The sequence below is a fragment of the Stegostoma tigrinum genome, chromosome 23 (assembly GCF_030684315.1).
Source record: "Stegostoma tigrinum isolate sSteTig4 chromosome 23, sSteTig4.hap1, whole genome shotgun sequence".
In the NCBI taxonomy this organism is placed as follows: Eukaryota; Metazoa; Chordata; class Chondrichthyes; order Orectolobiformes; family Stegostomatidae; genus Stegostoma; species Stegostoma tigrinum.
In genome coordinates this window covers 51,468,440-51,490,884 of record NC_081376.1, presented here as the reverse complement: position 1 = coordinate 51,490,884, position 22,445 = coordinate 51,468,440, and the positions used below count along the sequence as shown (strand labels likewise).

At 38.7% G+C, this 22,445-nt stretch overlaps 1 protein-coding gene across 5 annotated transcripts in view; it reads left to right on the top strand.

The window, feature by feature from the left end:
• pdxdc1 (pyridoxal-dependent decarboxylase domain containing 1) overlaps positions 1-22,445 on the top strand; it is an 85,717-nt gene that overhangs the window by 5,053 nt on the left and 58,219 nt on the right. For 3 of the 5 annotated variants that reach the window (XM_059654183.1, XM_048551659.2, XM_048551662.2), the window contains exons 2-12: positions 4,817-4,890; positions 5,473-5,541; positions 6,394-6,474; positions 11,002-11,151; positions 13,837-14,026; positions 15,180-15,248; positions 15,771-15,849; positions 18,891-18,975; positions 20,299-20,347; positions 20,724-20,825; positions 21,141-21,266. In XM_059654183.1, the coding sequence (XP_059510166.1) occupies positions 4,817-4,890; positions 5,473-5,541; positions 6,394-6,474; positions 11,002-11,151; positions 13,837-14,026; positions 15,180-15,248; positions 15,771-15,849; positions 18,891-18,975; positions 20,299-20,347; positions 20,724-20,825; positions 21,141-21,266 (1,074 nt within the window). The remainder of the gene's footprint in view (positions 1-4,816; positions 4,891-5,472; positions 5,542-6,393; positions 6,475-11,001; positions 11,152-13,836; positions 14,027-15,179; positions 15,249-15,770; positions 15,850-18,890; positions 18,976-20,298; positions 20,348-20,723; positions 20,826-21,140; positions 21,267-22,445) is intronic. The other 2 variants (XM_048551661.2, XM_048551663.2) reach the window with 1 other exon arrangement.

Genomic DNA, 22,445 nt, shown 5'->3' with positions numbered 1-22,445 from the left:
AGAAATTATGGGCAACTTATAGAGTAGAATCCCCACAGTGTGGGAACAGGCCATTTGGCTAAACAGGTCTACGCCAACCCTCCACAAAGCATCCCAACGAGATCCATCCTCTACTCTATCCCTGTAATCCTACATTTCTCATGGCTAATGCACCTAACCTACACATCCCTGAACACTACAGGTAATTTAGCATGGTTAATCCACCCACTTGCACACCTTCTGGCTCCAACACTTACTTATTTTACAAAAATGATTTTACAGAATAGTTGTAAAGTTCTTTGGGATATTCTCAAATCATGAATGATATAAGTTGCCGTATATTACATAGCAAGTTACTACTTTTTACTCTAATAACTAAATGTACTGAATAAAGCTCTGTAGTACCAGCTAAGACTATTCCGCGAACATGCTGTCACTAACTCCAGTAACTTCATGCAAATTTTAGTATCATAAATGTGAATTATTTTGTGGATCCATAGCTATAAAAACCTGGACTATCTGTGTCAAAGTTAATAACGCTTTGGTTATGTCACTAGAGTAGCATTGACACTCAACAGCTATATTCTCACTCATTTTAAAGTAGTTTCACAAATACAAAAATGATATTAGAGCTCAGAATCCCAGTTCGGCTTCATTGTACTTCAGAATAGTGTGGTAGCCCTAGAGAAGGTATTCTTTATACTGACTAGAGTTGGATGTCTTTTTTAATATAACGCCAGTGTTTATGAAAGGCTGTTTATGTTTACCTGCTGGGAGTGGTGTTATGTGTATATTCATGAGTGTGCAGGGACTGTGCAGTCTGATGGATCTTGTAGGAGAGGGTTTTGTGTTTTGGTATCCAGCATTGTTATAACTTTATCAAGGTTTCCCACTATAGCACCAACTGCTAATGTAGGTCTTATGATATTGAACTTTTAAAGTTTTGCTTCTGGTGTTGATCCATGTTTTTACAGTAGTTTGTAACATTCATAACGCCCAGGCTACTACAGACATTATGCAAATCATAATGATGATCATCAAGCTGCCATTTAGGCAATGTTTTGAAATGCGAAATATTGGGGTGTGATGATTTTGTTTTTTAATTGTTCCTCTGCCTCCACTGTCTTAAGTTTAAGTTAATTTCACTATTAAGGTTATAATGTAAGATAATTATCATATAACTATATATTGTATTAACTGCACATATAATATGCAGCAATTTCCCCTGTGCATTTTATTTTGCACTACATACTGTACCAGAACTTAATTTGGTTGTACTTAAGAGTACTAAGCGAAAATACTTTGTGTCATATTGGTTTAATGAGACTGTGCCACTCCTCCATATTACAGAGACATATTTACAAGGTGACCAAGGTTGTGCAATACTTTTTCTAGGATACACAACATTTTGAAAAGACATGCAGAATGGGAGAGAGAAGATACCCAATAGTAAATGGTGACATAAGAGCAGAAATAAAAATGAATATTGGCTCAACAGACAGTTAGGATCCATGGCTAAACAAGGAGGTCAGGGACAGTATAAAGTCAAAAACTAAGGCATACCATATTTCAAATGCTAGTGGCAGCAGAAATATAGGGAAACTTTCACACATAAACAAAGGGTACTAAAAATTTAATGAAAAGAGCTAAGGTAAATTACAGAAGAAAGCTATCACAAAAATAGCAACAAGGATAGCAAAAGTTTCTATAGGTATATAAAAAGGAAGAGAGTCACTAAGGTGAATGTTAGTCCATTAGAAAATGAAACCGGAGAGTTAATGGTGGGGAACACTGAAATAGTAGAGATGCTAAATCAATACTTCGCTTGAGTTTTCCCAGTGAAGGACAATAGTACCATTCCCATTGGAACGGGCAAGTCAGAGGCAATAGAAAGCATAGAATTTAGAACAATCAACATTGATAGGCAAAGGTATTCAGCAAACAATTAGAATTGAGGGTAAACAAGTTCCCCGGGCCTGATGGCCTATATCCTAAGGTATTAAAGGAAGTGGTGGCAGAGATGGTGAATCCATTTGTTACAATGTTCCAAAATTCCCTGGACACGGAAAGGTTCCAGTGGATTGGAAAAATGCTGATGTAACGCCCTTATTCAAAAAGGGAGGGGAGCGATACATGGGAAATTACAGACCCGTTAGTTTAACATCTGTTGTTGGCAAAGTGTTAGAATCCATTATCAAGGAATCAATGTCGGGGCATTTCAAAAGTCAAAACGCTATCCATCAGAGTCAGCATGGATTCATGAAGGGCAAATCATGTTTGACTAATTTGCTACAGTTCTTTCAAGATGTAATAAGCAAAGTGAATAATGAGAATCCTGTAGATGTAATATATCTGGATTTCTGGAAGGCATTTGATAAGGTGCCGCATAAAGGGTTAATTCACAAGGTTGGATCATATGGGATTAGGGGTGTTTTATTAGCTGGGTTAGGTGACTAGTTGATGGACAGAAGACAAAGAGTGGGATAAATGGGTTTTTTTTCTGGGTGGCAAGAAGTAACAAGTGGGATGCCACAGGGTTTAGTCCTTGATCCCAGCTCTTTACAATCTACATTAACAACTTAGATGCAGGGATAGAAGGCTCTCTAGCCAGATTTGAGGACAACACAAAAATAGGTGGGATGGTAAAATTGCAATGAGATAAGAACCTTACAAATGGATATAGATAGGTTAGAAAGAGTGGGCCAAAATGTGGCAAATGAAGTTTACTGTGGATAAGTGTAAAGTCATGCATTTTGGTTGGAAAAATGGGAAGGCGATGTTTACCTAAATGAGGAGAAACCTTGGGATGCTCCAGTGCAGAGAGATCTGGGTGTCTTTGTTCATGAGTCACAAAACTAGCATGCAGGTACAGCAGACATTAAAGAAAGTGAATGGAATGTTGGCTTTTATAACTAAAGGAATAGAATATTTGGGACGGCATGGTGGCTTAGTGGTTAGCACTGCAGCCTCACAGTGCCAGGGACCCGGGTTCGATTCCAGCCTTGGGTGACTGTCTGTGTGGAGTTTGCACATTCTCCTGGTGCCTGCGTGGGTTTCCTGCGGGTGCTGTGGTTTCCTCCCACAGTCCAAAGATGTGCAGGCTAGGTGGATCGACCATGCTAAATTGCCCGTAGTGTTCAGAGGTGTGTGGGGTTATAGGGGAATGGGTCTGGGTGGAATGCTTCAAGGGACGGTGTGGACTTGTTGGGCCGAAGGGCCTGTTTCCACACTGTAGGGAATCTATTTTAATCTAATATAAAGGCAAGGAAGGATTCTTGCAACTATAAAAGGCAGTGATGAGACCACATCTGGAGTTTTGTGTACTGTTTTGGTCCCCTTATTTGAAGAAAGATGTGGTGGCATTGGAGGCAGTTCAGAGGTGTTTCACTAGATTGATCCCAGAGATGAGGGGTCTGTCATATGACAAGGAGTTGAACAGTTGAGGTCTATACTCTATGGAATTTAGAAGAATGAGTGGAGGTCAAATTGAGGTAATCAAGATGACAAAAGGCATAGGTAAAATTGACATGGTGTGGATGCTTCCTCTCGTCGGGCATTCTAGGATGAGAGGTTATAGTCTTAGGATAAGGGGTAGCAAAATAAAAACAGTTGAGAAACAAAGGTTTGTGAACCTGTGGAAATTGCTACTCCAAAGTGCAGTGGATGCTGGCACAGTAAATTTAAGAAGGAGTTAGATTTTTAATTGGTAATGAGTTGAAGGTTATGGGAAGAAGGTAGGAATATCACATTTCATTATCTTGGATTCTCCAGCATCTGCAGTTCCCATTATCACTGCAGAATTGCGCTGAAAGGTGGCAAATGGAGTTCAATGCAGATAAATGTGAGGTGATTCACCTTGGGAAGAATAATAGGAAGGCAAAATACTGGGCCAATGGAAATAGATCCCTGAAAGTTGCCACCCAGGTTGATAGTGCTGTTAAGAAGGCTTACGGTGTGTTAGGTTGTATTAGTAGAGGGATTGAGTTCCAGAGCTGTGATGTCATGCTGCAACTGTACAAAACGCTAGTGCCGTTTCACTTGGAATATTGCCTGCAGCTCTGGTCGCCCCATTGCAGGAAGGATGTGGAAGCAGTGGAAAAGGTGCAGAGGAAATTCACCTGCCTGCCAATGTAGTTAACTCAGCCACATTAGGGGCATTTAAACAGTCCTTGGATAAGCAAATGGATAATGATGGGATAGTGTAAGGGGAGGGGCTTAGATTAGTGCACAGGTCGGCGCAACATGGAGGGCCGAAGGGCCTGTTCTGCGCTGTATTGTTCTATGTTCTATGGGGCTGAGGAGCATATCAGCCAAGATCAAATGGCAGAGCAGACTTTGGGCTAAATGGCCTTATTCTGCCCTTATATCTTATGAACTTATCAGGGAGTAGAAAACACAAATGACGTACAATATAGAGGGTAGTCAAGGGACTAATAAGAGTGAGGAACTTATGGGTAATTAGTAGCAGCAGAAGAAAAGCCTTGGACAAATTTAAGGTGCTAAAAGCTGACCAATCCTGAGGATCTGTGCTTAAATCCTAAGTTTCTACAGGTATCTGTACATAGTTGATACACTGGTAATGATTTTCTAACAGTCACTAGATTCTAGAATGTTATCTTTCCACCCCCCACCAAATTGCGAAGTCAGCAAATGTACCACTCATACTCAAGGAGTGAGGGATAGAGAAAATAAGTATGAAAGGTAAGTGTGATTCCCACTTTACAAAAAGTAGATACAATTCAGAAGTACTTTATTGAATCTCTGAAGAACTTTGGGATATTACTTGAATGCAAGTCTTTATTTAAATTAAAATACTCATTTTCATTTTGTTTTGCAGATGGTAGACCCTACTTTAGCTGAGATGGGGAGGAACCTCAATGAGGCTATGAGGATGTTGGAGGACTCTCGAAGGTGAGTTTATAAACTGTACCACTTAAATAACTTAATTAAAAAAAGCTTTTTTAAGAGTGGCGTAAGGAGACAATGTGAACTTTCTTCCCTTCAGAAAGGAAAGACAAAAAGGTCATGTTGAAATTCCATCAGTGATATGGGATCATGCCTATTCAAGAACTTAAAGTAGCACAGTTAAGGAATAAATACATTTATTGTAAATGTCTTCCGTCATTATAAATGTAGACCCTTCCTTTATTTGTTGACAATTTGTTCATCCATGTGTCTCATTCATCAGTTTCTGAGCAATCATCTCAGTAAGTCTAGTACAACATTAGAGTAATGTTCAGATATTTAGGAATTGTTTTACATTCATTATCACTTCATTATGACAGGACTAACATTAAATATTCGAGAACAGGTTACATCAGTGTGGAATTGTCGGTATTCTGTCCATATCTTTTAAAAACTGTTAAGGTCATAATTCATTTTCTATTATTTTTATTTAAATCATTTTTTTGCCTATGTACAGTCAGAGCCATTGCTGTATTTACAGGGCAAGTCTCAAATTAGTAATGTCTTCAATTTTAATAATCAAACTAGGGAAGCAGAGGAAGAGAGAGAGAAGAAGAAATATGCCAGAAAAGATATTCCTGGCCCATTGCAGGGCAGGTAAATAACTCTGTATATCAAACTTGTGAATGATCTTCATTATGTGTTGTGCTGTTTATTTCTCCCTTTTGTTTTTACAGTGTCTTCCTATTTAATTTCCATTTTTATGTACCATGGTAATGTTATTGGAAGCATAATTAGTCCCGCAAATTCAGGGTGTTAATTTTATTTGAGTTCTTTTCATATGGTTTCGAAATGACTACAATTACCCCTTTGAAAAGCTTTTCATTTTGAATTGCATTATCTTGAATACTCTCCAGTGTTAAATTTGGAAAGCTATTTTTAATATATTTAAATTTGTGTGATTCTATTTAGAGGGTATTGAATGACAAGTGCTGTCCCTTTGCTACTTAATGCCTTTTGGGGTAATTGGTTCGCCTAACAGTTCAGTTAGTGGATGTTACAGCAATGAATGTAATGCACAATGAAAATAACCCTTTTTTATGGAGACATTAACATGCGTTTGAAGAAACTGTTCTTCATTTGTTGCATCACTCTCATCTAATGGGAGTTCAGCTGCCTCTTTTTCTGTAGTAATAAAATATACATGAGTTTTTTAAAATACCTCTAGCTGCAAAAGGAATCCCTATATTGTAGGTTCGCTGAAAGCTACCACTGCAAAATATTTATGTACTGTGTCCTAAAACCTTTAATAGATGTGCAGTGCTGAATAATGTTGCATTATTTATTGAGAGCTTACTGGAAACCAAGACTAAGTAATACAGAATTGAAGCTCAGCACGCTAGTCTCACACCAGTATTTTCCAATGTAGTGGTAAATATTTTCAATTCCAAAACTGATTTTAATTGAATGTAATTTTTATTTCGTGTTCAAACACAACACTTTTTCTAGTGGACAGAACATGACAGCTATTCTTCAACTTGTACAGAACCTTATGCACGGAGAGGATGAGGAGGAATTGCAGTCCCATCGGTAAATAGTGAATTTTAGAACCATTATTAAAGGAATAAACTGTGACTAACATATTTATTTGTGTTTAAAAGTCAATACATGAAATAAACAAAGAACTGCAGATGCTGATATCGGAAATGAAAACAGAAATTGCCGGAGGAACTCTGGGTCTTGTACCATCTGTGCAAAGAAAACAAGAGTTAATCTTTCAAGTCTAGTGATTCTTATTTAGTTCAAAAAATTCTCCAGCAATTTGTTTTTGTTTCAATAAAACCTGTTTTTTTGCTTACTTGGTCAGGGCTTGTGCTTTGCTGTTGGTGCCATCATAAGGTTTGATATTAAAACCGCATATGTTATGAAAGAGTGCCTGGAGCATGGCAGTATGGTATTTAAGGAATGGAAGACAACAAAGTGTGAAGCTGGATGAACACAGCAGGCCAAGCAGCATCTCGGGAGCACAAAAGCTGACGCTTCGGGCCCTAGACCCTTCATCAGAGAGGCCCAAAACGTCAGCTTTTGTGCTCCTGAGAATGCTGCTTGGCCTGCTGTGTTCATCCAGCTTCACACTTTGTTATCTTGGATTCTCCAGCATCTGCAGTTCCCATTATCTCTGATCACAATTTAGGGAATGGAAGTGGTTTTATACAGTGTAGCATCCTACAATGTATCTAGATCTGCAGCTTTAGTTGATGACAAATTACTACAAATTTATCTGTAATGCTAGCCCGTGAGTTGCAACAAACCATTTTCTTCATAATATCCAAAAACTGCAGTGCCTCCTTGAACACTGGATGGTGTTGCAGACTAGTTCGAAAGGAAATGAGTATCTTCTGCATTGCATGTTAAGGTGAAGAAAAATGTGGGTTTTGAGCCAAATGTGTTTTTGGTGGAAAATAAGTTAAGGTGGTGAGAAATGGAACAAACGCAATGATTTAGATCAGTCATCCTAATTGACTCAGTTGAATTTTAATCCTATACTCTTTCTGGAATACTTTCACCTGCATAATCATGCACATCCCATCTTTGCTTCACCTTATGCTGAAACCCTGATTTTCTCCTTTGCCACCGTTCAGTACCCTTTTGGCTGACCTTTCCATTTTCCTTTTGCTGAAATCTCAGCTCATTTAAAATGCCTCTCTCTGCATTCTAATTCATATTAAATGCTCATCATTCTTCACCATTTGCTAACTTGTAATGTTCCAGCATCTCCAACTTATAATTTTCTTCCTTTTTGTTAAAAAATTCATGTTTTCGTTCCTCCCTATCTTTGCATTCTCTTCCAGCCTGCTAAACTATCGAGACTGCGTGCTCCTCCAACTCTTCTCTCTTGTGCCTCTCATATCGATTACTAGTTGGTAGTCTTGCTATTTAGGTTCAAAGCTCCTGGATTCCCTCCTAAAATTCTCTGCATTGCACCTCCCTCATAACTTTGATTATAACCTACTTTATGACCTGCTTAAAATCTGCCTGTTGGACTAAACGTTTGGTTGATCCTCCTAATATCTTTATAATGACTTTCTTTTTTAAAGATACCATATAAATGCAAGTTGTTACTATGTAATATGTGGTACTGTTTGTTATTTTAACCAACTTGTTCAGTCCAGTTATGACACATCTCCAAGACAGGTAGGTTCTGAACCTGGACCTTTCGGCACAGAGGTACAGATAATACCATTGCCACAAACACTTCTTGGTATAGCATGCCACATGATCTACGTCTTTCAACAGACAGAAGCTCAGATTTGGGGTGATAGATAACAATGATAGATCATTGTGGTTAATTATTTCCCAGACAAGACTGATTTTTTAAATTCCCCCGCCATGGCCATTTGGTGAACACTAATTATTTTTTCTCCCCATAGCCTTCAACCATGCTGCTCAGTGTTATTTATCAGCATATTTATCTTACTGCCATGTCATGTGAGGAGAAGATACTTCAGTATGCTGCAAAACACATCTTTTAAGCTACACATTGATCAGCAGGGAGTACTTTCTGCTACTTTTGGCATCACTTGCAAACACATAACTACAATCTCTCCAGTTCTGAGGAAAGGTCACTGGACCTGAAAAGTTAACTCTGATTTCTCTCCACATGCAGTCAGATCTGCTGAGCTTTTCCAACAATTTCTGTTTTTGTTTCTGATTTTGAGCATCTGTGGTTTTTTCAGTTTTCATTTATGAATTCTCTAGTCTTGTATAATAAAATATCTTGAGATAGAACCCAATTTTTAATAAGACAGGATCTTCAAATGTACAGAAACCTATGATTTACAATCCAGATGGGCACTTGCAGTAATTTTGCACCATCTGATTCCCTTCCCTGAATCATAACTTGTGATTTCAAGCTCCACGCCAGGACTAGGACACAGTTTCAGCTGTTCATTTAATGCAATAGTGAGAAAGTGCCGGAGTGCTGCATTGTTGGAGGTGCTATTTGTGCTACTGACCTTTCTGGCGTTTCAGGCAGGAAAGTTCCAATAGTTTTATTCTTAAAACGGTTTTTGTTTCTCAAGTATTTTAGCAAGTATTCCACCCTCAATTAACATTGCTAAGTAATTTCTGTAATAAACATGAACTCTCATTATGTGAAAATTGTTGACTTGCACAAAACAACCATTTCTAAATAATCTGCTATGTATGAAGTACTTCCAAACATTTTTGTAGATTATGTTGCTTTATTGAGGCATGACTTTTTTTTTTCAGTTCTTTCAATAAATGGATGTTGAATAAAATATCTTGGATAAAATAATGTATATTAGGTTTATTGGTTCACTACAAATTCAGAAAATTCTCATTACACAAAATATTAAAACATATTTATCAGTGGAATGCTTATAAAACTTTTGGAGCACCAAGAATGACTATTATTTTTATGCATTATTGGTCTAATCTGGAATAAACTTGTAAAATCCATATCTTACAAGGCCCTTAGGATTTCATCACTAAGTTAACAACAAGCAAAGTAATGATACTTTGCATATTTTGCAAGGCACTTAATTCAGTTTTGTAGTGTTGGCTGCTTCCTGGATCAGAACCTTAATAAAATATTTAGACAATTAATTCAATGAGTCAGGTTCTTTAAGTTTGGAAATTGACCCCCAACGTGTCTAATAAAATATTAGCTGTGTAATCTCTTATCCTGTATTACCGGAATACAAAGATAGTTTTTAATTATTTTGATTTTGTAAATTTTAGAAGAAGCATTTTTACCTGAAGAACATTTTCTGTAAATTAATTTGTAAAATTCAATTGTATTATTTTCAAAGTAAAAGTACTGACCTTTTCAGCATAATGTTGACTTTATGGTGAAAAAGATGAAATGTAGTATACTGTGATGCTGTTCCTAATTTCACCATGTTGTTACAAGGAGCTGTATTTTTCTTAAAAAAAAGTATTCCTCTCCCTTGGAACAGTGAAAAATGATCAATTAGTCACGTAGCCTTAGTGGGTTTTTCCCCCTTGTGCTTGTTCTGGTTGACAGCAATGCTAGTTGGAGAGCGCTACTTCCTAGGAAAGGGTCAGCCAGGATGCAAAAGAAGATGCATGTCCTCTCAGGAGATTAGCGCATTCATATTTTTAAATGACCAGGTACAATTGAAGATGTTTTATGATGTTCCGGGTACTATATACTTTAAGACTGAGTTGGATTTCAGTTCTGATTCCTGTGATTGCATAACCTGAAACTTTGTCCAAAGTTTGAAAGCATTTTGATTAACTCTGGAGGCACAACAAGAAAACAGTGCTGAGAAAGATTGGGCTTTTTTGTACAGTATGTTCAGTGCAATCAGCCTGAGATGTGTTTATGCTCGACACAAACTTTCTTCCACTTTAGTTCACTTGCCCTTTCAGCGAATCAAAACAACACTGATAATGTGTTTAACTTCTAACTGTCCATGTCGTCCTTAGCTATTTATGGATGAAAGCTGCTTGATACCTGGATATTTCATCCACATATTTAACCTGGAAATGTGAAGTAGCTAGAAAACTAGTAACCAATAATTAGATTCCAGAAGAATCCATGAATAATGACAACTGGCACCAGTAATCTAAAGCCTACTAGTTTGCAATTGTTCGATTTTTGCATTACGTACTTTATATTTGATGTCAGACACATCCAAGATTTCCAGAACTGCTTGTTTTCGGGATTGTGTATTCTGGTGAATTTAACGAGGTGTGTAATGCTTGGGATTAGAAGTTGCAGATCAGTTGAGGTTAGAAGATTAATGATGGTGAACATCATGTGGATTGCAAACGTCTGGTATTAAAACTGAGGTATTTGTTGTATTGCATCCAAAATGGAAAACACTGGGAAGGGAAAAGCAAGGTAAAATATGTTGAGAGAGAAGTTCTGCGACATTCCCCATGGCCCCGATTTTGATGCTTTATTTATACTAAATTGGAAATCTAAGCAAAATAATGTTAGCTGTTCTATTTTGATGAATTTGCTCTTCTGTTACTAATGTGTTTTGTTTTAATGTGTATATTTCAATGTGAGAGAATTTTTTCATGAGAACTACTGGCAGATTTTAATCATCTTTCTGCATTTAGCAGATTACAGAACGTAGGAGAGCAGGGTCATATGTCCTTGTTGGGTCACAGTTTGGCAGCGTATATCTCTGTGCTGGACAAAGAAAGATTGCGAAAGCTGACTACGAGGATTTTGTCAGATACCACACTTTGGTTGTGCAGACTCTTCAGGTAACAGTTTCAATCAGTGCAAAGCACGTGTTACTACCCTGTTTAAGATAACTGAGCAGTAATGTGGTACAGCATGTAACATTCTGTAGTTCTCCCTCAAGGTGGTATGGTGGAGCCTATCTTTTTAATTATGTTAGTTGTCAGAAAATGACAGAGGAAAAGAACATTCAGGAGACCTGGACAACAGAGGAGAAAATAAATAATTTAAGAGGAAGCCCAAAGACCCTTTATAAACCCATGTACAACAAAAGGAATGACAGTGCCACTGAGGGAATTAAAAAGGAAAAAACCTCTTGTACTGGGAGAAAACATGGTGGAGGTACTGAATGAATATTTTGCATGTGTCGTAGAGGACAAAGTTGATTATGCAGTAGAGAAAGTGTGAGTAGAGATATTGGATAGAATGAAAGTAGGTAAAAGGGAAGCACCAAGTAAATTGACAACATTCAGGTATAAAATGATCTGGTGCTGATGAGATGTATATCAAGGCATTACACAAGACCATTATAAACCAAAGAGTGACATTGAGCCGCATAAGAAGGTATTGAGTCAGAAAACCAAAAACCTGGTTAACGAGGTAGATTTCAAGAACTAAGTAACGAAAGCTGATATCCGACAGTTTTTCAGGTCTCTTAGTGATGCCAGAGGATTGGAGAATTTCAAATGTTACAGCATAATTTAGAATTAGGGCGAGAGAGATAAATCTGGTGGCCAGAAGCCTGTTAGTTCCATGTAATTACTAGAGACTTGGGTCAAAGGAATAATTAATTTTTGCTTGAAGTGTGGGTCAATGATAAACAGTTAGCTTGGATTCATTTTAAAGCAAATTCTCTCTTGCTAGCCTGATGACTAAATTCTTTTGAAGTACAAAGAGTCATTTGATAAAGTACCATATAACTGACTAATTGGGAAATTATAAATGCATGAGATTAAAGGCATGCTGGTAATGTATGTGTAATTGGCTAAGGCATAGAAGGCAGTGGTGAATGAACTTTTCCCTGACTGGAAAGAATATGCAATGGAGTCCCCCAGGGGCAGGTATTGGGATCATGTTATGAATAAAGGACTTAGACACCAGGAAGAAATATTTTGAAATGTTGCAGAACAAAAAAAAAAGAAAATAGTCATGTGGTCATGAAGAAGAAGGAGATGACATGGATTACTGAAATGGGCAAGTGTGTGGCAGGTGCAGTTTAAGTTGGATAGATTTCAAATATTGCACTTGAGGAATAACATGGAGTGACAGTATGATCTAAAATCATACTAGTCTGGGGTGATGCAAAAGTGGCTACACCATGAATAGCAATATTCACCAACCTTTGAAAATGGCTAAAGTAGTTAGGGAAGCATGCAGGAGATTTGGTTTTGCAGATATAGGCAAGTCGTGGTTAAACCTAACTTGGAATATCATGTTCTATTCTGCGTAGTGTACTGAGGAAGGATGTGACGATCTTGGAAAGGATATAGAGGAAGATTTCCAGCATGATGCCAAAAATCAGAGAATTCAGTTGTGAGGAGAGACTAGAGAAGCCAAGATTGTTTCATTTTAGACCATAGAAGCTCAAGGGGAAATTTAATTCAACAATGCAGCACCTCCAACTTGATTAATCATCCCAAAGCCCTCCACAAAACCATTATAAAACAAAGAATGACTTTGAGCCACAGAAGAGATATCAACTGGGTGACCAAAAGCCTGGTTAACAAGGCAGATTTAAGAAGTACCCTAAGGAGGAAAGCAAAGCAGAGAAGTATAGGAAAGGCATTCAGAGCAGAGCACTTAGGCAGCTAAAGACACAGCCACAGGGTTGGAATGATTAAAATTGGGAATGCACAGAGGACAGAATTAGAGGAACATTGATATAACGTGATTTGTGGGGTTATTGGAGTTTAGAGATAGGGAGAGGTGAGGAAATGGAGGAGAGGATTTTGTCAGGTGATGTGTAGTTAGTGGTAAAAAGCTGCAGTGTTGATTTAAACTGGAGAATACTTTCAAATGGCCAGCAAAGGCAAGTATACTGCATTGTTTCTTATGTTGTAAGATCTTTGAATTCTACGATATGGTCTCCTGGGCATAGGAATTCCATTTGAGTTTCTCTTCTGAGCCAGTATCCTCGGTTTCTACTGTCATTCTGGTTCACAGATTTGGCACATGACTTTATAAAAAGGATACATTTCTGTAGATTTTCTTGAGGAGAATCATAGAATCCCTACAGTATGGAAAGAGGCCCTTTGGCCGACCCTCTGAAGAGCATCCCACCCAGACCCAGCTCCCCATCCTATCCCTGTAACCCCACATTTACCATGGCTATTCCATCCAGGCAAAGCCTTGGACACTATGGACAATATTGCATGGCTAATCCACCTAACCTGCACATCTTTGGACTATGGGAGAAAACTGGAGTACCTGGAGGAAACCCACAAAGCCATGGGGAGAATGTCCAAACTCCACACAAGGTTGGAATCAAACCTTAGGTCCCTGACACTGTGAGGCAGCAATTGCCAACCACTGAACCTTCATGCTGCCTTGCATCAATCCTACTACTTCTCATTCACAAAGTTCTACCATTTGAGCTAAATCCTGCAAAAGGGATGGTTTCACTCAAAACTTATATCTTACAAAGCATTTGTGTGAGCTTTAGAATTTAAACTGTGATTGTAAGTTGAGGCTTGGATTTTGTTCTTTAGATATGAAAACGGTTCTGCATATTATCATGAAGATGATCGGGAAGGTCTCCTGAAAGTGTGCAAACTCATTATCCACTCAAACTATGAAGACTACGCAATAGAAGGTTTTAATGTCCTGCATAACAAGTCCCCTGTGCTCTATGTTAGTGCTGCCTGTAGAACAGGCCTGGGCCAGTATATCTGTAACCAGGTAAAATGCTTTACTTGACCTAAAACATGATATGTAAATTAAATCTGAAATGGGATTAATTACAAACTATTGGTTTTGGTTAGTATAACTAAAGGATCAGTTCTCAGTGGATGTGCAATTAGATATAAGAGGGACCTATCTGGTATATTCATAGAAGTTGTTTTTGCCATCTGTTATTTAAAATAACTTTAATCTTAACTTCTAAATTAAGTTCTACCACTGAATATGTCCTAGCATTTTATTGCATTGAATTAATAAAACTGGAAGCATGAAAAAATGGGGAGCAACAAAGATGTGCCAAGATCCAAGACTAATGTAGAAGCTTCAAAATTAAAGGAAAACTTTGTGTGCAAGGGTATAAGTCTCATTAAAATGATGATTATCAAATATTTTGAATCTAAATCATACCAAATTACACTATTAAACTATTAAATAAAATGCAATATTGATAAATTTAATATACATTGCTTGTATTTTTGTGTGTGCTTTCAAAAAGAAGTTATAGTTTTATTTACAATGCATTATTTGGCCATTATTTTTTAAAAAACTTGTCCTACAACATATGAAGCAATCTTTGATCATTCATTCTTCTGGGTGTAAGAGACATTGGCTTATTGACCATTCACAATTAGCCTGAGAATATGATGGCAAGACACCTTTTTATATTTGAATGGTTTGTTAAGATGTAGCTAGAAGTGAAGATAATTTCAATAGCACGGGGCTATTACAACATTAAAATTCTTTGCAATGCCAAATTTATTTGTAAAAGGAATTTTTAAATTTTCAATTATTGGATGCGAGCCTCACTAGCTAAGAGGCAAATGAAGCCTGGTTAAGTTAGTCGTATTATTGTGGATCTGGAGTCACACATAGTCCAGACCCAGTAGGTATGAAAGATTTCCTTCCTTGAAGGACTCTGTGAACCAGATGGCTTTTTGAATTAGTTTTTCTTGCAGAATTTTATTGAATTTATGTTTTGCCATCAGCGTTGGTGTGATTTGAGCACATTGTCATTATATTTGCCTACATTTCTGGATTATTAGTTCAGTAATGTTACAACTATACTACTACTTCTTTTTGATGTATTGGTTTCAAGAAAATAAGGGCATATGTTATACTGAAATTAAATTGTACAAATTTTTCTCAACTGTAGCTTGGTCTTCCCATCTCCTGTATGTGCAGTGTGCCTTGTAACACTATGTTCGGATCTCAACATCAAATGGTAAGTTCTTGATTTATCTTTTTATCACTCCTACTATCTGCAGCTCAGTTATTGATACCAAAGCTCTTTTAGATTCATGGGTTGCATGTGGCTCAGCACTTAGCACTGCTGCCTCACAGTGCCAGGGACCCAGGATCAATTCCATCCTTGTCCGACCGTCTGTGTGGAGTTTGCATATTCTCCCTGTGTCTGCGTGGGTTTCCTGCGGATGCTCCGGTTTCGTCCCACAGTCCAAAGATGCACAGGTTAGGTGAATTAGCCATGCTAAATTATCCAGTGTCCAGGGATGTACAGGCTAGATGGATTAGCCATGGGAAAATGCAGGGTTACAGGGATATAGTAGGTGGGGGTGGGGTTCTGGGTGGCATGTTCTACGGAGGGTTGGTGTGGATCCAATGGGCCAAATGGCCTGCTTCCACAATTTAGGGATTCTGTGATTCTGCAGAAAACATTCTACATTCTTCACATTTGCAAGCTCAGGTTTTCCCTGCTTTAATGATTTGCCATTTGTTGCTTTGATAGGATGTAGCCCTACTAGAAAGGCTTATTAAAGATGATATGGAATGTGGGAAACTTCCTGTGTTACTTGTCGCAAATGCAGGTACGTGTAGTAAAATGGAGATAAAATAGTTTTATAAGTGTGCCCACTTCAAAGTTCAAATTGCCGCAATTTCATTTATTCATGTAAATATTCAATAATTAAAGGATACCAGTGAGACTGAGCAATTTAAAACAAAACCGGCTGGTGACAAGCTGACCCCATGACCTCCCCACCCTGAGCTTCTTTTCTCAGATACTAATCATTCCTTTGAATCTCTTTTCTCAAGTTCAGGGACTTCCTGGATTTTTTTTGTCACGAAGACTGAGACCATGAGTTAGTTGTCTGGTTGCTGCTCTCTCCCAACCTAGCCCTGATGCTGCATCTTCTTTCTAATTCCTCTCTCATTGCCCCTTGTCTGTCGAAACTCCCCTTCATCATGATACGATCCACAGGTGTGGAGCTTTGATAAGTACATCCTTGGTGGCATCCAGTTCCTCTTCCTTCCTAGCTTTCTTGACCTCTCCGCTGCCTCTATGGCAACTTGCTTGTCCAAGATTCTGTCGTGGAGGAAACTCAATTGCCTCCCATTAAATATTGGAAAGAAACTAAACCTTCATTTCTTTCCTGCCATAAATCTGATATGTTTTCCATCAATCCAGGCATCAGTCCTGCTAACTGTTCGACATTAAACTACAGTGTTTGCAACTTTGGTGACTTATTTAGTTTCACATTATTTCCAGTACAAAGACTGCTTATTTCTGCTTTTGTAACATCACCTGCTCTGTCTCGACCTAATGCCATCTACTGCTGAAAGCTTCATCATTTCCTTTGTCATTTCCAGGCCCAAGAATTCAAAATTCCTCCCACCCTTCATGCACCATAGATATCAGCTCATCAAAACTCTACTTTCTGCATAAAAAATTCTTTGTCCATCACTTTCATCCTCACTGTCTACCTCAGCTCCCAGTTCCTCAGGGCAGTGTCCTCAGCCCAACCATCTTCAGCTGCTTCATCAATGACCTTCCATCCATCATAAAGTCAGAAGTGGGGGTGTTTGCCGATGATTGCACAATGTTCAGCACCATTTGTGACTCCTCAGATACTGAAGCAGTCCATGTTCACATGCAACAAGATTTGGACAATATTCAAGCTTCGGCTGACAGGTGGCAAGTGACATTCACTCCACACAAATGCCAGGCTATGACCATCACCAATAAGAGACCATCTAACTATTGCCCCTTCACATTCAATGGTGTTACCATCACTGAATCCCCCACTGTCAATATCCTGGTGGTTATCATTAACCAGAAACTCAACTGGACTCATCACATAAACACAGTGGCTACAAGAGCAGGTCAGAAGCTAGGAATATTGCAATGAGTAACTCATCACCTGACTCCTCAAAGCCTGTCCACCATCTACAAGGCACAAGTCAGGAGTGTGATGGAATACTCCCCACTTGCCTGGATGGGGGTAGCTCCAACAACACTCAAGTTTGATACCATCCAGGACAAATCAGGACACTTGATTAGCACCACATCCACAAGCATTCGCTCCGTCCACCTCTGACGCTCAGTAGCAGCAGTGTGTATTATCTACAAGATGCACTGCAGAAATTCACCAAAGATTCTCAGACAGCACCTTCCAAATCCATGACCACTTTCATCCAGAAGGACAAGGGCAGCAGATACATGGGAATGCCACCGTCTCCAAGTTTCCCTCCAAACCACTCACCAACCTGACTTGGAAATATATTGCTGTTCCTTCACTGTCGCTGGGTCAAAATCCTGGAATTCCCTTCCTAAGGGCATTATGGGCCACCCTATAGCAGGAAGTCTGCCACGGTTCAAGAAGACAGCTCACCACCACCTTCTCGAGGGTAACTAGGGTTGGGCAAGAAATGCTGGCCAACCAGTGACACCCACATCCCATAAAAGGATAGGAAAAAATTCCCTTTTAAAGGACTCAATTTAAAAATTTCATCTTTTGTTGAAGTCCCTTGATATTAGTTTCCCCTATTTCTTCACCCTCTTCCACCCTGCAGCCCCCTTTAAACATTTAATCCATCTGACTTGGATGTCTTATGCAACAGCTCTCCCTTCACCCCACTATTGACAGCTATGCTGTTGGCTACCTATTCCCTCTATTTTAAAATAGCCTTCTGAAATCTCCATCTCTCTTCCCTCAACCTTTCAAGACCAAGCTTACAAAACCATAAGACATAGGTACGCTATCTCTTCTGACTGACATTTGTTCTCCTAACATTTGCTTTTATAATCCAATCTCCTTTTTCGTCTCAGAGATAATAGGAACTGCAGATGCTGGAGAATTCCAAGATAATAAAATGTGAGGCATTTGGTGAAATCAGAGATGAAGGGCCTAGGCCCGAAACGTCAGCTTTTGTGCTCCTGAGATGCTGCTTGGCCTGCTGTGTTCATCCAGCCTCACATTTTATTATCCTTTTTTGTCTGACTAGTTTCTCTGCGGTGCATTGGGGTGGTTTTCAATGCTATAAATACAAACTGTTGTTGATCTCCTGACACATGGTGACCTATACCATATGATTGTCGATCCCTAGTTGCCTTTGAGAAGGTGGTGATATGCAGGAGTAGGCCATTTGGCTCCTCGAGATTGCTCTGCCATTTAATAAGATCGTGGCTGATCTGATTGTGGCTGTCCAATCCAAATTCCTGCCTACACTCGATAATTACTCCCTTGTTGGCCAAAAATTTATTCGTGTCTCATACTCAATTACCCTACTTCCAGCTTGTTGAACTGCTGCAGTACATGGAGTATATCTGCACTGCTGTTTGGAAGGCAATTCCTAATTGCCTCAGGAATCCTGTAAGCAACCTTTGCAATTTTGGTATAAACTGAGTTACCAACTTAAGAATCCATACAGGATGTCCTTATTTGAGTGCAGTCTTCCCCAACATATTAGTGTGTTTAAACAGGAAAGCTAGGTAAGATATTAAAGTCACCATCTCCCCTGAGGGTCATGCTGTGCAAACTGCTAATGGGATGTTCAGAAGTGAAGGTTGTTCTGGGTTATTTAAAATAAGTCTCCTAGATATAGAATTTTAAAAAAAACTTTATTTTAGGCACACCAGGCGCAGGACACACAGATAAACTTGCCCGGTTGAAGGAACTCTGCAATCAGTACAAGATGTGGTTACATGTAGAAGGGTAAGAATAAACACTTTAATCAAGTTTAGTGCTACATCTGATGATTAAATGCAACTCTTTTGCTTCAAACTGTTCTTGTTCTGTGAAAATGCCACACCATGTCATTACATTTATGTAGCAAGCTCCTTTAATGGTTTAAAACGATTGGTCCAAAGAAATGGTTTGGTAATAGAACTATTTTAAATTTTCTACTGTACATATATTTAGCCCATGCAACAGATGTCTGAAGAATTACATGTTACGATGAATTTTAACATTGTTCCCCAGCTCATTAATTCGTTACTTGTAGTTCATTTCTTGCTAAACGTACAATCAAAAGTGAGCAAAATATAGTGGTGAGGGTGGCATTTAGGATTTTGCTTACGCCAGAAATTGCATCACTGGATCAGAGGGCAGTGAGAAAATGTCCCATTTGTAGCAATATTGATTTGATTTATTTATTGTCCACCATTGTACAGTGTCACTACCTGCCAGCGCATCTTAAACTATAGAAGAATAAACCAAAACACAGACTATAAAGGCATAAGGATAAATAAATTAGTAAAGTGTTCAACTTTACAATCCGTCTTGTTAAGTGCTCTGCCATGAGCCTGATGGCCAGGTCACTTTGCCACGCTGCCACCACTGGAAAGAAGGTCGCCACGCTTCGGCACCATCTCACCTTCGCCAACACCTTGGCCACTGAGTCCTCGCTGGACATCGTCAGTGCAGATGCCACAGAGTACTGCACCAGCCCAAACTCAGCTCCGCCACTGCCATGAGTCCACTTCAGGCTCGCCTTGCCAATGCTGATGCCGCAGGGTCTTGTACTGGGCCCAAACTAGCCTCCGCCACAGCGGCCATAAATCAGCACTAGGACCACCTCGGGAAAAGTTGTGGGTTAAAACTACAATCTGTGCTGATCTCTGTCTAACTGAAGTTTATAACACTACAATGTTTCCGAGTTAGGCATGGAAGCACAGACTAAGGTATAAGCAGAAAAAATTTTGTATTCAAATAAGTGCAAAACACTGCAAATGTTCAAAATCAGAAACAAATACACAATGTTGGAGAAACTCTGCAAGTCTGGCATCCGTGGAGAGAGAAAGAGAGTTAATGTTTCATGTCCAATATGACCCTTCCTCAGAACAGTGAGAAAGAAGTCATACTGGGCTTGAAATGTTAACTCTGCCTCTCGCTGCACAAATGCTGCCAGACCTGCTGAGTTTCTACAGTGGTCTCAAGATTTTGTATTCCATTAAGTGTCCCTTTCTAAAATATAAGGTATTTTCACTGTCCTCTTGATGATGTATTGCTAAAATTAGATTTATGTTTCTATTTCAGTGTTAATTTGGCCATGTTGACACTTGGTTATGTTTCCTCATCTGTACTGGTTAGTACATTTGTTTTTGGTTTTAGTGAAATACATTGACCAACTGAGTAATTACATTTTGATGGTTTCTATAATTCTTGAAAACCTATGGAATTTCATTTACTTGAAATATTAATAAAGTTAGAATGACTGACAGCGCTGGTTCCAAGATCGTGTAATGTAGGTAACCAGCGCAAAATGGAGACAGATTCCTCTGGTTATTCTGAACTATGGTTGATAACTTAACGCAGAGAGGAAAGCTTGTTTTTAAACTTGTGAATGACCCCTCAATTTTTGACTTGATCTTTTATGTGTCTGTCATTAGAATTTACTGTGTAAGGCCGTTGAAGGCTATATTAGGGTGCGTAGAAGGTGTTTAACACTCTCATGTTTGTAGGCTGCAACTAAATGTGACAGCATGACCTTGACTTTAGGACCTTGGTTAGGTCTTCCAGCTGTTCCTGCAGTGACACTATACAGACATGAGGATCCTTCACTCGTAAGTGATTTATTACTTGATAACAAACATGCAAAGGAACTAAGTATTTATGTATGTATACATGTTTTAATTCCATATCTGTTAAAGGATTGGCCTGAAGTGAGTGGTCCCTTTGTAATACTTGTGTGCAAGTATAAATATCATTCTTTGCACAAAACATGTGATTAAAATAATCAAATTATTATGAAGTCATTTTTACAAAAAATATATCTGTCCTCCAAATTTAAATGAAAATTGTTGAAACTCTGTGTGTCTGTCTACAAAGGTTTTATTTTCAGTTCTAGAAACTTTAGGATATTCAAATAATTATTTTAGTCTCTAGCTGCGGGCCTCACCACAAGTCAACCAGTTGAGAAACTTCGAGCTTTGCCCCTCTGGCTCTCTCTGCAATATCTGGGACACGATGGGATAGTGAACAGGATCAAGTATGCTTCTCAACTAGTAAGTATCTGTTTGTTGTTCCATCTTTTAACTTGGTAATTAGCCATCATTAGAAAAAAACTGGAATAATGTGCTTGGATGTCTGCTTGTAAGGGTGCTGGTTTTTATCAAGCCAGCTAATTCCATCTGTAGAACTTTGCCTTTTGGCCAGCGTACATAGAGCCCATAGGCTACCTAACTTGATTTGTGTTCCCAGTCAGTCAGCCATTTTGATACTGGTGGTAGTTAATAGAACATAGAACAATAGAACAATATGGTGCAGAACAGGCCCTTTAGCCCTCGACGTTGCGCCGACCTGTGAACTAATCTAAGCCCCTCCCCCTACACTATCCCATCATCATTCATATGCTTATCCAATTTGTTTAAATGCCCCTAATGTGGCTGAGTTAACTACATTGGCAGGCAGGGCATTCCACGCCCTTACCACTCTCTGAGTAAAGACTCTCCTGACCTTCCCTCTGCGCTTGTTCAAAACATATTACATTACTAACTTGGCCCAGTTCTGTTCAAAGTCCATCAACCTGAAACACTGGATGAAAGTTAATGACTACCTCCAAGATGAGTTTGAAGGCAAGGTTGAGGAGTGGAGTTGAATGGAGACCCTTGCTTCGTGCCAATTAAGTTGGGGTGGGAAGGTTTGTGGATAGTCTTCCTTCCCCAATACCAATTACACAAAACAGACATTAAACAGATTTTAATCTCAACTCATTAAAAACCAGAATGGAGTATGCATTTCTATCAGGAAAAGTCCCATTGTTAAATAATATAGTCATAATATATTGCTATCTCACATATGCAAAGCTAACCTGTGCAATCTCATAGCGAAATCTTTTAATAAGTACCACAATTTATCTTAGGTTAAAATAAGGTTGGTCTTCAATGAATCTCTGCTGCATGCTAATGATATAGAAAACCCTATTTGTAAAATGCGCTTGATGCATCATCAACAATAAAACGACATGTAAATTGTATGAAAAACTTCCAGACAGTCCATCAGCCTAAATGAAAGTTTAGGTATGGCAGCATTGACCAGAGGGGGGAAAGAAACTGGCAATGTCAAAATATTCAAATAAGCCTTGAAGCAGCAAAAGGAGAATGAATTTGGAAAAATATTTCTGTATTCTTTAGATTCAAAACAGTCAAAGCTGTCTCATTGCAAAAGTTAGATGGGCATTTTTA